The 16859-nt window shown below is 44.9% G+C and overlaps 1 protein-coding gene across 11 annotated transcripts in view; it reads left to right on the forward strand.

Moving 5' to 3' along the window:
• LDB2 (LIM domain binding 2) overlaps window positions 1-16859 on the forward strand; it is a 380642-nt gene that overhangs the window by 358573 nt on the left and 5210 nt on the right. For 5 of the 11 annotated variants that reach the window (XM_027041654.2, XM_027041849.2, XM_027041596.2 and 2 more), the window contains exons 6-7: window positions 11385-11508; window positions 14927-15078. In XM_027041654.2, the coding sequence (XP_026897455.1) occupies window positions 11385-11508; window positions 14927-15078 (276 nt within the window). The remainder of the gene's footprint in view (window positions 1-11384; window positions 11509-14926; window positions 15079-16859) is intronic. The other 6 variants (XM_027041809.2, XM_027041907.2, XM_027041449.2 and 3 more) reach the window with 3 other exon arrangements.

Below are 16859 nucleotides of genomic sequence, written 5' to 3' on the forward strand. Positions count from 1 at the left end.
GTATGGAGGTTCCTCAAAAACCTAAAAATAGAACTACCCTACGACCAGCAATCGCACTACTAGGTGTTTATGCAAGGGATATAGGTGTGCTCTTTCGAAGGGGCACATGCACCCCCATGTTTATAGCAGCACTATCAACAATAGCCAAAGTATGGAAAGAGTCCAAATGTCCATCGATGGGTGAATGGATAAAGAAGATGTGGTATATATGTACAATGGAGTGTTACTCAGCAATCAAAAGGAATGAAATCTTGCCATTTGCAACTACGTGGATGGAACCGGAGGGTATTATGCTAAGTGAAATGAATCAGTCAGAGAAAGACAAATATCATATGACTTCACTCATATGAGGACTTTAAGACACAAAAACAAATGAACACAAGGGAAGGGAAGCAAAAATAATATGAAAACAGGGAGGGGGACAAAACATAAGAGACTCTTAAATATGGAGGACAAACAGAGGGTTACTGGAAGTCTCGTTTATCACCTGTCTCCCTTCTGGATGGAGGCTTCCAGGGAGGGATTGTGCAGTGTTCACCACTACATCCCTGCTACCCAAGTTACTACAATTACAATGTGCGTGAATTGTGGGAGGGGAATGGGCTAAATGGGGAAGGGGCATTAAGGAATCTACTCCTGAAATCATTGTTGTACTATACACTAACTAATTTGGATGTAAATTAAAAAAATAAAATTAAAACACACACACACACACACACAGACTGGGTGCCTTAAGCAAGAGAAGTCTGTTTTCTCATAATTCCGGAGACCGTCAAGTCCAAAATCATGGTCACCTCTGACCACGGGCTCAACTCTGGTGAGAGCTCTCTTTTTGGTTTGCAGATGGCCACCTTCTTGTTGCATTCCTGCTTAGTCTTTCCTCAGCATGTGCACACGGAGAAAGAGCTCTCCGGTGTCTCTTCCTCTTCTTACAAGGCCACCGGTCTGTCAGATGACAGTCTTATTTAGCCTTAATTGCCCCCTAAAAGCCCTCTCTCCAAATACGGTCATATTGGTGGTTAGGCGTCAACATATAAATTTGAGGGGCCAAATTCAGTTCATAGCAGCTATAGTACCAGTTATTTAATCAAATGCTAATCTTGGTTTTGCTATGAAGATATTGTGTAGGTGTGTTTATCATCTATAACTAGCTGACTTGAAGTAAAATAGATTTACTGTTGGGTGAGCTTTGTTGACAAAGTTGAAGGTTTTAATTTTTTTTTTTAACGTTTATTTATTTTTGAGACAGAGAGAGACAGAGCATGAATGGGGGAGGGTCAGAGAGAGGGAGACACAGAATCTGAAACAGGCTCCAGGCTCTGAGCAGTCACAGAACCTGATGCGGGACTTGACTCACGGACCACGAGATCATGACCTGAGCCGAAGTCGGCCGCTTAACCGACTGAGCCACCCAGGCGCCCCCGAAGTTGAAGGTTTTAAAAGCAAAACTGGGGTTTCCTGGAGAAGAGGGAAATCTGCCTCTAGACTGAAGCACTGACTCCTGCCTGAGTTTCCAGCCCATGGAAACTGGATTTCAGACTTGCTGGCCCCCTACAATCATGGGAAAGCCAATCCCTTAAAATACACACATACAAGCATGCACTTCCCATTGGTTCTATTTCTCTAGAGAACCCTGACTAATACAGTCATGGACAATAAAGAGACAGTGTCTGCAGGAGGTCCCTTCATAATCCTGAGCCACTGGTATTCATTTTCACTATCTGACTCATCCAAAGGCACACCATTGGGTCAATAAGAATTTTTAAAATTTACCTGAAATTTACTCCGAGCCCTACAAGTGACAGAAAGAACTCCTTAAATGTTTGTTAATCATTGTAGAGTATTTCCAAGCAGAGTTTTTCTCTTTCCTTTGAAACATTCCAGGACCATGCTGTAGAACTTAGAGATGCTGGCAGAACACCTGGAGAGGGTATCTGAGGCAATGGCCCAGTGGTCAGGACAAGGTATTTATAGGAAACGCAAATTGACTAAACATTTGAGATGTCCCTTGTTTCACCAGAGTCTAATGTTTAGGCTGGGTGCATACATACACATATACATAGGGCAAGAAACATCTGTAAATTTTTAACAAGTATGTCTTGACAAGTTTCAAAATGTCTTCCAGAAAGCCCCTGGCCCCCAGCTTGGTTATACCCCATCATAATAAACATGCACAGAGCACATTCCATATGCTAGGAATAGGACCCAGGTAAGTACTTTAAGTGGATTTTCTTGTTTTGCCTAACAACCCAGTTAGTTGAGTACTATGGTTATCCCAACTTTCCTGATGGGGAGCCTGAAACACCAAGAGACTGAATAATTCATCCACGGTCACTCAGTTATTAAATAGCTAGAATCTGAACCCAAGCTGAATTTGCACGCTTAACCCCACTACACGTGATGCCTCCTTACACCCAAAGTCCTTCATCTTTTATATATTACCTAATTTCTTACAAACCACAATGTCAATCAGAGTCTATCCAGTAATTACCAAGTAATTTCATAGAGGAAATTTAATATGGTGAATTATGCACAAAGATGTTGGAGCTGGAAAAGCCACCAGAAGATGAGACAACCCCAAGAGTAGCAACTGCCACTCCAGGGGACAAAGGCAAGAGGTGTTACTGCCTGCCACCTGATAGAAGCTATAGGACCTCTGGTGACAGCTGTGGGAGAGGCCGTCTGAACCAGAGAAGACAAGAAATACCCTTCTTTCTTTGCCCATGTAGTAGATCAAACGGTATCTCCCCAAAATTCATGTTCACCTGGAACCTCATGGTGTGTCCTTACTGGGAAATCTAATGGCCACTGTCCTCATCAGAAGAGGAGCAGACACGGGGACATAGAGGAAAGGGCCACGTGAGGACGGAGGCAGAGACTGGAGTGACGTAGCTACAAGACAGGAAACACCAGGAGCTGGGGGAGGCAAGGGAGAATTCTACCCTAGAGCCTTTGGAGGGAGTGTAGCCCTTCCAACACCTTGGTTTCAGACTCCCAGCCTCCAGAACTGACAGAAAATACATTTCTGTTGGCTAAAGCCACCAGTTTGTGGCACTTCGTGACGGCTGCTCTAGGAAACTAACCCAACCCACTTCCCTCCATTCTCCCTGGTGCCTCCAGCCGGCCCAACCTCACGTGAAGCCTGTTGGCAAAAGAGCTGGTAAATAGTGTGCAGGGGTCTGTCCTCGTCAATACAGATCTGGAAGGAAGGGGCACTATGGAAGGGGGTGCCCATACCAAATGACATGGTGGGAAAATCAAGTCCATAGGATCAGAAGGATAGAGAGTGTACTTCCAGGGCCTTGAACCTTCTGTTCCTTGACCTGACAGGTACGGCAGAAACGCAGAAACGCTGAGTGTGGCTAGTCTGTTGGGGCCTCCCGAGCTCCGCGTTTTTCTGGTGGGGGTGGTGAGAAAAGCAGCCAGAGGTCGCACACAGGAGTCCTCTCTGGTGGTCTCAAAATTGAGATCAAGGCATAGATACTGAGATGTGTATGGCTGGCCTGCTTGCTCTGGAAGGAGGATGGCTCCTGAGGTGGCAGCTGCTGCTGGGGAAAGTCAGCTCCCCCGGGCCACCACCCACCTCCTCTCCCAGAGCAGAAGAGGCTGCCTTCTCCAGGGCCGGATGTGATACCTTTCCCCATAATCAATTTGCAAAACAGTTGAGAAAAGGCAAAGGCTCCCCTGGTTGAATCTTCAGATAAAAAAAGAGAGAGAGAGAATGTTTTGAATTTGACAACCAATCTACCTTTAATCCTATCAGGAAATAAACCCAAATCATAATCTGATGTTTTAGAATTGCCTAGCTTCTAAGGGAAAGCATTTCCTTCTCTCTTGTTTTTCATCCTCTGAGGCACAGTGGGTTTTACTCATGTGGATGTCTGTTACTCATTCTTATCTGCTTCTAGGTGTGATTATCTGTTTATTTTGCTTTGGTTTTTTTTGTTTCGTTTTGTTTTTCTTTTAGATTCTCTGTATCTTTCTATTGTTTTAATGTAAAATATCTTCCTGTGATATGTCTCTTAATTAAGAGATACTCCTTCACCTTAGATAAGAGTTTGTTTCTTAATCACCCCCACACTCTGATATCTTTTTAATTCAAATTTAGCCAGAGAAGCAAGTTACTGGAGGAGGGGGAGCAGGGGCAAAAAAAACTCTGGTTTGTGGATTCAAACATGTTGTATTTATCACTGAATTCTAAAAATGGGTTTTTATCAGAGACATCAGCCGTTAAAATGCAATGTAATTGTAATTAACACCCCTTGGAATATTATATCTAGTGACCCCCTAAGTCTCAAGGAGACCAAATGATTTACTCCCCAGTAGCCAACCAATCACATCACATGTTGATCTGGCTCAGAGGAGCCATTGATGCCACTGGTATTTATCCTAATACCAATTTCCATCCTTTGAGTACTGGCCTTGTGCCAGCTTTTGCATTAGATATTTAAATATGTTATTTCAAACTGTCAAAGATAAGTACCATGGGGCACCTGGGTGGCGCAGTCGGTTAAGCATCCGACTTCAGCCAGGTCACGATCTCGCGGTCCGTGAGTTCGAGCCCCGAGTCGGGCTCTGGGCTGATGGCTTGGAGCCTGGAGCCTTTTTCCGATTCTGTGTCTCCCTCTCTCTCTGCCCCTCCCCCTTCATGCTCTGTCTCTCTCTGTCCCCCCAAAAAAAACAAAACAAAAACAAACAAAAAAAACGTTGGAAAAAAGAAAAGATAAGTATCATTATCCCCATTCTACAGATGAGGTAACAGATTCAGAGGCTAAATTCTTGGCCAAGAACACAGTAGTAAACGGCACACTTGGGGGTTTGAACCCACATGAATCTGGTTCCAAAGCCTGCACCCCTCATGTATGACCTACCTCTCTGTATAGAGGTCAATACCGTGTACAGGGAGCCATATAAAGGCAATGAGAGCCTGTGTGTGTGTGTGTGTGTACGCACGCAAGTTTTAAGGAAGAGGACTTTTCTTACGTTTATTTACTTATTTTGAGAGAGAGAGAGAGCATGCACAAGTGGGGAAGAGAGAGAGAAAATACCAAGCAGGCTCCACACTGTCATCACAGAGCTTGACCTCACAAACTGCAAGATCATGACCTGACCTGCACATAAGAGCCACCCGCTGAACTGACTGAGCCACCCAGGCACCTCACAATGAGAGAGCCTTTGAACTTGGTATCTTAGTAGCGATTTAAGCCACTCATATTTAGAAAGGTAGACAACAGAACAGTTTGTTGTTAAGAACACATCATTGGAATCAGGCAGACTTAACTACAAACCTCTTCTCTGCCCTTCGAATAGCTGTAAAACCTTGGGTATGTTATAGGAATCACACTCTTTACTATCAGCTCTAGGTGACTTAATGACTTTGAGTCTGAGTTTCCTCACCTGTGAAAGTGGGCCAGTAGCTGGTGAGGGTTAATGATCTAATATACGTCAGGTACGTACTCCAGGGACAGGCATAGGTTAGATACTCCACCGTGATTATTAAGTTACGACTCAGCAAATATTTGAGTATGCCTAATACTGTGTTAAACAGAAGGAGAGAAAAGTGAAATATGGCTTGCTATAGATAAGCAGATGAAACAAGTCCACAAGAAAGGAATATTCCCAATGCAGATATAAACACGAGGACGTACCTAGATTCGTAATAAGTGCTATAGAAGCAGAAGTCCCTTGTGGGCGGGGATGGTCAAAGACAGATGTGGGCTTTGAGCTGGACCTTGGAGGACATTAATGGTCATATTGGTATGACTCAAATGTGGTTTTCAGGCCAGGACCAGACTGTAAACTCAAGGAAGCTTGCTCTGGAATATAAATCAACTGCATTGTTGAACACATTGTTTAGTTCATCTGACTTTTTTTTTTTTTTTTGACATAAGATTTTCTCAGTGAAGGAAGCAGTGAACTGAGTTACACTGTGCCTCAAGCTGCTTATCCTGTCACGGAAACACAACAAAGAGTTTGTAGACCACCTACTTTGAGCAGCACCGGTTTAGAAGAGAGGTCAGCAATCTTTCTGTGAAAGGCCAGAGAGTAAATATTTTCAGGTTTGCGGACTCTATGAATGCTGTCACAACGATTCAATTCTGGTGTCACTTCACAAAAGCAGCTACCAACCTTGCGTAAGCATGGCCATATTCCGCCTACAGACTGTAGCTTGCCAACCTCTGGTTAAAAGGACTGGGAATGAGGGGAGGTCTTCTAGGTGGTCTTCTAGGTCTTCTAGGTGGGAATGAGGGGAGGTCTTCACAACATGAAGAAAGGCCTGAGCTGGCATTGAAAGAGTAACCTTGGGCAAACCTATATACAAAGACTAGGTGGCTCAGGCTCAGAGGATGTCATCCATCATCCAGAAAAGAGTGGATCAGAATGTTGGCAGTAGACGGGACCTAGGTTTGGGAGTTAGCCAACTGCCAGCCCCAGGGCATTAGCTTTCTCCTCACCAGAGCCGCCTCTGACAAGCATCACCTATTTCTGGGACTGGCTTTGGGCAGGGAGTTGAACAAGAAGAACAAGGAGAATCAAATGTCTCCGGGAGAACCGTCCGATGAAAACAAAGCAAAACACAATACTGTCTGCATTTGCTCGGCCCTTTGTTACTGTGACAAGTCCCAGGACTGGCTGAGATCTTCCTACCTGGTCTGGACATGTAGTAATTGAGTACATGCATGTGCATTTGTGCAAAGCCTTCTGTATAGAGGAGGCAATTGGTTGTTTATCAAATGGACAAATTTATCACCTCTAAGCCCCCGGGACGATGCCTGATTTGTCTGCTATTAGCAAATGACTCCTTGCTATAAATCTGGCCAAGACATTTATTATCCATCCACGCATCCATCCATCCACCCATCTATCCATCCTTCCATCCATCTATCCTTTTACTCACCCAGCAAGTCACTGTTGTAGCTACAGGCATTGATTCCATACCCAAGGGTCAGTGCTGGGGCCAAAATCCCAGAACATGAAGTCAGAAGCATAAGGAGATCAAGCCTAGCTTAAAATTCTCACTAAATCTGCAAAAAGGTGTCCTTGCAGCTTTGCTGGGGTGGGCGATAGCTTTCTTTGGGACCCTAGCTGGACCTGGTGGGGGCTGAATGTTCAGGGGCTTCGTACTCAAAATGAGATCTCAAGCCTTGCTGACTCCTGCCCCCTTCCACAGTGTTCTAGAATTCCTCCTGGTACCCCCCCCCCCCCACCACCACCACCACCACGACTGGAGGAAACCAAACTAAATGAGAACCCTGCACACAAGGTGCTACAGAAGTTGCACAAATGCTGTCTGGGACCTTCCTCTTCAGGTAAAGGGACCCAACCACTAAGACCTTTGCAGCAGGTCCAAGTTTGCATATGAAATTGTGCCTCTAAATCAAAGGACTCTGTTACTATGCTTAGCTCCATTAACATGCAGTCGACTGATGTGTGTGTGTGTGTGTGTGTGTGCGCGCGTGCGCGCGTGTGTGCGTGCGTGGGGTGGAGCAAAAGGCACGTGTACTGTAGCCTGGTTTACACTTATGACACACAGGGAACTCTTTCCCTAGAGTCTATGGTTGGGAGTATAAGAGGGTTCATAAACCTCCAGATATTTTGTACAAAATTCGAGAGGCAGGCTGCCTAGCCTGCACCAGCTTCTCAGGGGGGTCCAAGACCCCAGGGACAGCAGGAATCTTGGCTCCAGAAGGAACTGGCCAGTGGCTGCGGGAACCACTCCCCCAGCTGTCTTCCTGATCTCGTTTCATAACGCCCCAGGCCTTGGCTGTGGCCCGAAGGCACTGGCTTGCTGCTCGAGAAGGCAGGCTCTTGTCTGAGTTAGTTCCGCCACCTACAGCATGCAGCCCAGCAAAGCCAGCGTTCCTCCACAGCAGGCTCGCTTGTTTGCCCACAAGAATCCAGGGGAAGGCTGCCTCTCCAGCCTGGGAACCCTCCCCTGGAAGGCAAAAACATGGCTTCGGGGATTCCTGATTAGTATTCAGAGATAGGAATTCCTTTGGGGTGGGTTGCCGGGATAGGAAAGTATTTTTACATTAAAGGGGGAGGGATCAATCCTGAGGATTAGCACCTGAAAAAAAAGTGCTGCCCCAAAGCCCAGAGAGGAAAGGAAAGGAAGGCACCACAAAAAGAAGTAGATGATGAGCCCCCAGGTTCTCAGGATAAAGGCAACTCTCCTGTGTGCCAGCATGTATCCTGCCCAGGGCCCCTCTGGGTCCACAAAGGTCACTTTGGCCATCTGACTTGTCATGTAACGAAAATACTTGCTTCACGGAGATGTGATTCCCGGAGATGCTTGATGTGGAAACTCGAGGAGTTTTCTTACTATCCTGAAATCATTCCGAAGGGGGCTGAAGACTCCCTGAGGGCAGAGATCCTATTATCCTCATTATGTCCCCAGCGCCAAAGCAAGAGTGCCTGACACTTAGAAGAAAGCGCAGTAAATGCTTGTGGATGTAAAGTAATAGAAATGTCATCTGTTTGACTGTCTGTGCTGTACTTGTTAACACGTAATTGTAATATCTACTGTTTGTTGACCTCTGATGTGTCAGACATATTACCTCAAATTCTCACAACAACACACAAGATGGGTATTGTTTTGCAGGTGAGACGGAGCCCCAGCACTCTTCAGGGACTCCCCCAAGGGTGCATACCTAGTGCGGAATTAAAATCCATACCTAGACCTCTCGCCATTTCTCAAGAATGGGGAACGGGCCAAAAGGAAACGGCCTGAAAACTTAACGTTGTGGGGTTTTTTAATTTAAAAAAATGTTTTCCCAGCCCTTAGAACTTCCCTGAAAGCTTTTCCTTTCTCACTAACCTAGCTTAGTAATAGATGCAAACATCTTCCGACCCTGTCTGCATCTCGCAGTGGTCCTCCTTTGATGGATAATCCACCCTTATCTCTGTTTGTAGAGATGACTATGGAATCCTTTACTCTGGTCTGCTGAGCATCAGCCATTGGGGGAGACCTGCGGCCGTCTATGGCTTGCACGTACTTTGATTTCCAGTGAGGAATTCTTAATGGAGTAATGTCCACATCGAGTCTTCACGGTGTGGGAATGTGGAGCTCATTGCACAGGAATCTCCCCTCTTTCATGGGGTCTTCCTCACTAACACTTTATGTTTCAGGGAGGACTCCAAATAAGCAAGAAGATAGACAAGATTGAAGATGTACCATCACGCATCCAGATCTCATTACTTGACAGCCTGATCCACTAGGGTTGAGTGGCTTTGTCTCTTTGGCTGACACATGTCATTTAGGCTTTGAAGTCTTCCTCTCTTCTTCCTGAGAAACTGCAGTGGGAAAGAGATTACAGCTGTCCTTTCAACTGAGTTAGCAGTTTGGGTCAAGTTTAGATCATTGTTAGGTAAAAAGAGCAGACAATGTTTTCCAGATGAAGGTAATCTTGATTATCATGCTTAGGCTTGAGAAGAGAGGAGCAGCATGGGCAAGTGGGGTTAAGTGAGAAGAGAGTGGAATTCAAGCTGGAAACCACAGGGAATTTGCACATGTCTTGCTGTTTATATGTATCTTTTCTAAAGCCTAGCACATATGTAGGGCGGCAGACTTCGGGAGTATGTATCAGAATATGACAGGGGCATGCTTTTCCAAAAGGCAGATTCAGGACCCCAGCTCCAGACCCAGTGAAACAGAAGGGGAAAAACCTGGAAATCTGCATTTTTTTAATGTTTATTTATTTTTGATAGAGAGAGAGAGAGACAGAGCACAAATGGGGGAGGGGAAGAAAGAGAGAGGGAGGGAGACACAGAATCCAAAGCAGGCTCCAGGCTCTGAGCTGTCAGCACAGAGCCCCACGCAGGGCTCAAACCCACAAACCTCGAGATCGTGACCTGAGCTGAAGTCAGACATTTAACTGACTTAAGCCACGTAGGTGCCCCTAGAAGCCTGCATTTTTAATTATCAACTCATTTGGTTCCGATGGAAGTGTTACCTAGACCATACGTTCAGGAACATTGGCATGGAAAAATCCTCTGGTCTTTCTAAAGACACCTTAAATGCATCCATTCACTTGAGCCAAGCCTAGGGACACAGAGATAAAAGGCACAGTCTCAGCATTCAAAGAGTTCAAGGTCAAGTGGAAGAAAGACTAGAAGCAGATAGTTGCAAAGCATGGATGAGTACATTCGTGAAGCAGAAAGGGCTGGGTGCATGGAGAGATCCACAGGGAGGCACCCAATTCAGCCTGCGTAGGGAGATGCAAAACCTAGAGATGAAGGCGAAGGTGTAACAGGAGCAGTGACCTTGTCGCAAGGACGAGTGGGCATTATTGGCCAAGAAGAGGGGAGGGGAGAATTCCAGGTGAGAGGGAAACCAGTGGATAAAAGCCAACGTGTCTGTTGAGTAATGACAGAAGGGAAGGGGGTAGTCGGAGCGATGGGCCGAGGAAGGAGGAGATTGCACATCTGCCTTTCATAATGAACTAGTGTTTTTCCACATGGGAGGGTGCATTGCCAATATCTGTGTGGTTGTAATTGCAACAGTACTGGATGCATCATTCCAGGTTGTGGTCTTTGTCTTCTTCGATACGGCACGCTCCATGAGGCAGTATTCTGATGAGCTTCCAACGGGAGAAGGAATTCAGAAAAGTTCAAGGCAATCCTAAATGGATTTCCGTTCTCGTTTCATTCATTAATCTTTGTCATCAGATGTCTTGGACCGAAGTAAATCTGAAAAATCTAACCAAAGGAGGGAAGAAAGCAACAGTGTGCAGCGCCACAGAAAAAGCCCCCACGCTGAACTAATGTGGGCATATGTTACTGACATTATCATTATGTGTAAAATACAAACGAGCACATGGATAAAAATAAAATAGTGTTCATCACGGGCCTTGATAAGAATGAGGATCGAAAAAGTACTTGCAGTTGCCACTCTGTTCTCCAGAGTTTAAAAGATGGCTTTCACTGCCATGTAATCTACATAAACTAGCATTGTAACTCACAGTGTGTGGTTATACAAACAGGAACAACAGCAGAAACCAGAGTAGAAATCAGAGCATGCTGTGCTCCACGGAAGAGAGCTTTTTTTCTTTAACCAGAAAGGATCATTTGAATTCAGAATAGAGCTACATACATCCACCCAAGAGTTTGTACAGAATGTGTCCTTGGATATGCACACGCGTGCGTGTGTGCGGGTATAAATCACATTCAGCTATAATATGGTAGTATAAATAATAGTAAATGAAGTGGGCATTATCAGGTATTGGTAGTATTTCTCTTCCTCCAAACTTGCACAGAGAAAATCAAAAGCAGGAGAAAAAGAGAAGTACCTTTAAGCTTTCTAATTGTTTCCAGCTGTTGACATTACTTACTGCAAATAATATTATCAAGTAGCGAAACGCCAACGTCTTTGAACTTTTTTGCAGTTGTGTGTAATACTGGAGCCAATGCAGGAGCTGATGTCGAGACATAAAACCTACAACCTCAGTCCACGAGACTGCCTGAAGACCTGCTTGTTTCAGAAGTGGCAGCGAATGGTAGCACCACCAGGTACGACCTCGTTCTTCCCTCCCATTCTAAAAATGCATCTTCTGAGGGAGGCCTCTTTTGGGGATAAAATGATGTGAGAAGGAAGGAAGGAAGGAAGCAAAAATTGATCAGGAAAAGTAACTCATTATGGATATTTAGACTGGGGGACATCTAATTTGTAAAATAAAAACATCCTTAGGAATCATCTGCAATCTCACTTGGGACCTGAGACCCACAAAAGTCAACTGATTTATTCAATGTTACCAAGGTCACTGGCAAAGCCGAAATCAGAACCAGGGTTTCCTGTCTCCCAGTCTAGTCTTTGTTCCACTGGACAAGAATGATGGCTTCTCACAGTCTGTTGTTATTTTGCTTGGTTTTTTGTTTGTTTGTTTGCTTAAGAATCATAGAAATTATAGGAACGAAAGGAGGGAGGAAGGGAGGATGGAAAGGAAAGAAAGAAAAAAATAAATAAATTGGTTCATTTTTAAAGATAGATCTAATATCAAAGGGTACTCTGATCATGAAGAGAATACATAAAAGATTCCATTTTCCTCACTTCCTTAGAAGGCAGTTTAGATACTATAGTCTCCTGCTGAGGTTCTGAAATTACTGCTTCCAGTTATCATTAATTGTCATTCTATCTAATACATTTTTACTCCCAGGCGTGTGTCGAGCCTCATTGATCATAAAAGCAAAACGTATCCATTCGCTAAAAATTATTTTTATAAAGAGTAATTATTAACACTAAGCACATAGCTTTCTGAATCACAAAATATAATGGTCACCTTCCACTGGTAATTGGCGAGGCATTTTATATAAAATGAAGATAGACTTAGCCAAGTACATATTTAGACATCTGAGAAAATGGGCATTATTTTACATAGAATAGTTACATCCCCCTCTTAGAGGAATTTTAGACATTTAGAGCATTATTTTTCAAACACATTAAATGTGCTTAAGTTATATTCTCTTGCAATATCAATAGGGCTTTATGAGAAAAAATAGTTCACTCAATAAATGCTTTGAGAACCTGTATTTTCCTTCATATGCATATATAATTTATATATTATTTATTAATTAAAACATTCATTCAATAGTTATTTATTGAGCCCCTCCTAGGTGCCAGGCACTGTTCTAGTCACTAGAGGTACAGCCCTGAATGAAACAGAAATCCCAGCCCTCACGGACCTTCCATTCGTTTGCCGAATCCTCATTATAACCTTATGAGGTACTTATTATTTCCTATTTAAATATACAGGGCCTGAAATTTATTTTTTTTAATGTTTATTTTTGAGAGAGAGAGAGAGACAGACAGACAGACAGAGCACGAGGGGGGAGGGGCAGAGAGAGAGGGAGACACAGAATGCGAAGCAGGCTCCAGGCTCTGAGCTGTCAGCCCATGAGCAGTGAGATCCCAAGAGTAGTGAGGTCATGACCTGAGCAGAAGAAGTCCGTGGCTCAACAGACTGAGCCACCCAGGCGCCCTGAGGGCCTGAAATTTAAAGTAGTAATTTGCCAAGGTCAGTCTCATAGCTCATCAATGAAGGAGGCCTGTGTCACAATAGGTTTTTATGTCTCCAGAGCTCATGACTCTCTTACCTCAGCTACCTGCTGCCAATGGGAATAATCCAGAGCACACAGTTTCGATATATTTCCCCCAAATTTCATGAAGGAATACAGATACCAAAAAAAAAAAAAAAAAAGTAGTCAGTTTTAATTCTTGAGGTAATGGAAGAAGCTATTTGTCAGGGGAACTAAGTATTTGATTGACTTTGAATGTGTCACTCAGCTCTTTTCTAGCATCATGAGCTGGAAAATTCTATTTCCTGTTTCCACAACTTTTAGGAGCAGCACCCATAACTCTCTACAGATAGACATGTTAGGACCTTTGATGAAGATCTTTGGGGCACGTGGGGGGCTCAGTAGGTTAAGCATGCGACTCCCTCTGGATTTTGGCTCAAGTCATAATCTCACAGTTCATGAGATCGAGCCCCGTGTCAGGCTCTGTGCTGACAGTGCAGATTCTGCTTGAGATTCTCTCTCTCCAACCCCCCCTTCTGCCCCTCCCCTGCTTGCACACATACACTCACTTGTGCTCTCTCTCAAAATAAATAAACTTAAAAAAATTAATCATGTTTACAAAAAAAAAGAAAAAAAATCTTTGCACATAAGAGACAAACTATTTACAAAAGAAGAATTGGTATATAAATAGGAACACGATCCTCTTCTTCCTCAAATGTTAGGGGTAATTTGGTGGACTAAGTGGCCTTTGAAATGAGCCTTAAAGGAAATCCTCCCCACTGCCCATCAGAAGCGCATAAATGTTTTAAGAAAATGCTACAAGGCTCTCTCGCTGGGTCCCTGGCTCACCTTCTCTCCATCAGCGCTGGTTCAAAAGAGGGTTAGCAAAAAGGATGCTTTTACATGACATTTCCAACTTAGTAAATGCCTGGAAAAAGTTTGCGCAGATTTCTCATTTACAAAACAAAGATCAGAATAGAACCGAATTAACAGACTTGCCAGGAACATACAATAGTCATGACATAAAACACATGAAGCAGATGAAACCATTACGAACATGAAAACATTGTGTACTTCTCACACCACCTAATAGGTAAACAAATAACATCCTCCGGCCCCACATCACCACCACACGTCCCTCTGCTTCCACTAAGACGTTGTTCAGCTGACGGGTCCGCAATATTTTCCTCTGTTTCTAAGCGGGACTTGGATGCAAAGATCTAGTTCCCCTTCGTGCAGATGCTGGCCCTAGCACACTTCGACCTTCTCCCCCCAACAACTTTGAAATGAGCAGCATTCTTTAAACACCGGGGTCCAAACCATGCGACCTGAGAACTGTACTGAGCTAGGGACCCTACGTGTGACACTCTCAGCTGATAGGACTCATGCTTCCTCTTTTCTGTACTTGAGCATCTCAAGGTCTGCGCTGGCCTGCAACCAGGTGCCGACTGGGAGATGCTGGTCTACCACCTTAACTCGTTTTAACCCTTTCTCTCATTCCTCCGAGGCCCCCCGGAGGAACGCAGAGCCCTCTTTTCCCCCTAAAGAGCCAACAGTCCAGAGAAAAGGGTTTTCTCAAATTCTGTAATGGTGATAATATGTTTCACGCGACTCTTAACAGTGGTATTTGCGGCTCGCCCCTAAAATACATTTACTAGACTGCAGGCACGTGTCTAACGGTAGAGAGAACAGTGAAGCACAAATCGTTTGATCTAGAGACCAAAGAAAAGAGTTGCACCCATTTGGTGCTAAAAGGATAAAGCCGCGGCTTCCTCCCTTCACTTAGCGTGAAGCTAAAAGAAACGGCAACAATGTAGAGTGTGCTCTTTGTCATTTACAAGCACAGCTTCCTTGGGGGGACGGTATGGTGACGGTTGCCCCAGATCTGACCCTCCATCCATTGTCCGTATTGCAGCAGAACCCACACGGCAGCCGACGACGAAGCGGAGAAAAAGAAAAAACTCCACCAGCAGCACGTCCAACAGCAGCGCCGGGAACACCGCCAACAGCACCGGCAGCAAGAAGAAGACGCCAGCCGCTAACCTGAGTCTGTCCAGTCAGGTACCTGTAAGTCTCGCTTTCCTCTTAGGCCCGAAATCCCGCCTCCGCCTGTCCTCCGCCTGCTGGGGGCCCAGGGAAAGTCCCCGTTAGCCGCTCCTGCCTTGGGGGTTGGGGGCGGGGGAGGGCCGGGCAAGGGCAGGGGGAGGGTGGGCGGGAGGAGCTCTACCGTGGAAACCTTCCCCTGCAAACTGGGAATTAGGAAGGAATATTAAGCGTCTGCGCTGCACAGGGACCTGAATTACAGAGCCGTCAGAGGCACAGACAGGAGATGTGTCACGTGAGGCTTAATTAAAATATCACTTAGCGCCATGCCTGGTGGCAGAGAAGGGGCCCTCGGCAAGATCCCCGGGGACCCCTGTGCTCCACTGGAAACTAGCTTCCGGCGTTCAGGCTCCATGTTGTAATTTGACTGGGCCTTCCCAACATGGGTGCCCTTCTCATTTTGAGACTCAGGTAATTAACTCTCGGCCACTAAAATCGCAGCTCAGTGGATGCCACTTGACCCATTTCATTAGCTCAGGGGGAGGGTCCGCCCTTGGTTTGGTCTCAACTCTCCTGACCTCTTGACCCTTTCTTTCATTTCTGGGTCTTGACAGAGGAAATGGGCCGCTTAGAAGGGGGCTTCTTTGAACTCCGAGGCTGACAGCTGACAGGTGTCCCCAAATAGCGCGTTGCCCGTGTGGGCACTTTCTTCATCTCCATTTTTTTTTTTTCAAGTTCTGTCCTGTCTGCCTACTTCCTTTCTGACTCCAGATTCCTCAGCCCAGTGTTAGGTCATTTATCGCTTTTAAATTCTCATGCTCCTCTGAACATTTCTCGTCCCTCGTCCCCTCCACGATTACTTGTGGGTGTCCTTCTCTGCTGCCCTTGTCACATCACCCTGTCTCCAGGCGTTTGACTGTCGTTTGAACCCTGATACTTCCGTGGTGCTTCATGGCTATCCCTTGGATACCATGTCTTCGGAAATGTGTTCTATTTCTTATTACTTCCCTCAACCAGTACAATTTTACCTTTTCTCTTTCACACCTTCTTCCCTGTCTTGGTCTGTTGTCCTCATATCTCTCCCCATGTGAGAGTGGATTCTTCTTTCATGGGGATTCTCCACTTACTTCTAAATGTGTCTTTCAAATCTGGCCCCAACCCACTTTTACCCACTTTCCATCGGTCGGTTTTCTTTGGCTAGAAGCAACCCCATCAGTACCAGAGAATCACCTGGGCCACTGAGACTCTTCTGTCTTCCATAGACAGAGGGTATGGTTTTCATCATCACTGCACTAGAAAGAAAGGGTCATGGAGAGAGTGGCCAGCCTGTGGGGAAGGTACCATTTTAATTTTAAGACCGCTAGGAATTATAGTTTTTAAATAATGCCAGACTCACCTCTGTTTTCTGAACTGGCTAAAGAGTCAGAAAAAAAAAAAATCAAAGAAAAAAAAAAACAACAGAGTCTTTTTATTAAGGTACCAATAAGTTAGGCCCACTTCTGGTTAAATTGGAAAATACACAGAAAATGGCCTGGTATAAATAAATCAACCCCAAAGTGCACACAAGTAGCCTATTATTCATCTACTCCTGGAGTTTTAGAAACTAACATTTGTTAGTTTCCTCTAGCAAATGGAAGTGCATTCCAGAGAATTCTGGAACTGTGGCATTGCTCCTTAAAGGCACAGTGACTGCAAGAATTCAGTTCAGTTCACCAGTTGTTTTGAGCTCCTACTATGTGCCCCACACCGTACCAGATATCAGCAATACTGAGATTAAACAACCACAACAAAAACCCAGGCCCTGT

This window comes from Acinonyx jubatus, chromosome B1 (genome assembly GCF_027475565.1).
Source record: "Acinonyx jubatus isolate Ajub_Pintada_27869175 chromosome B1, VMU_Ajub_asm_v1.0, whole genome shotgun sequence".
NCBI lineage: Eukaryota > Metazoa > Chordata > Mammalia > Carnivora > Felidae > Acinonyx > Acinonyx jubatus.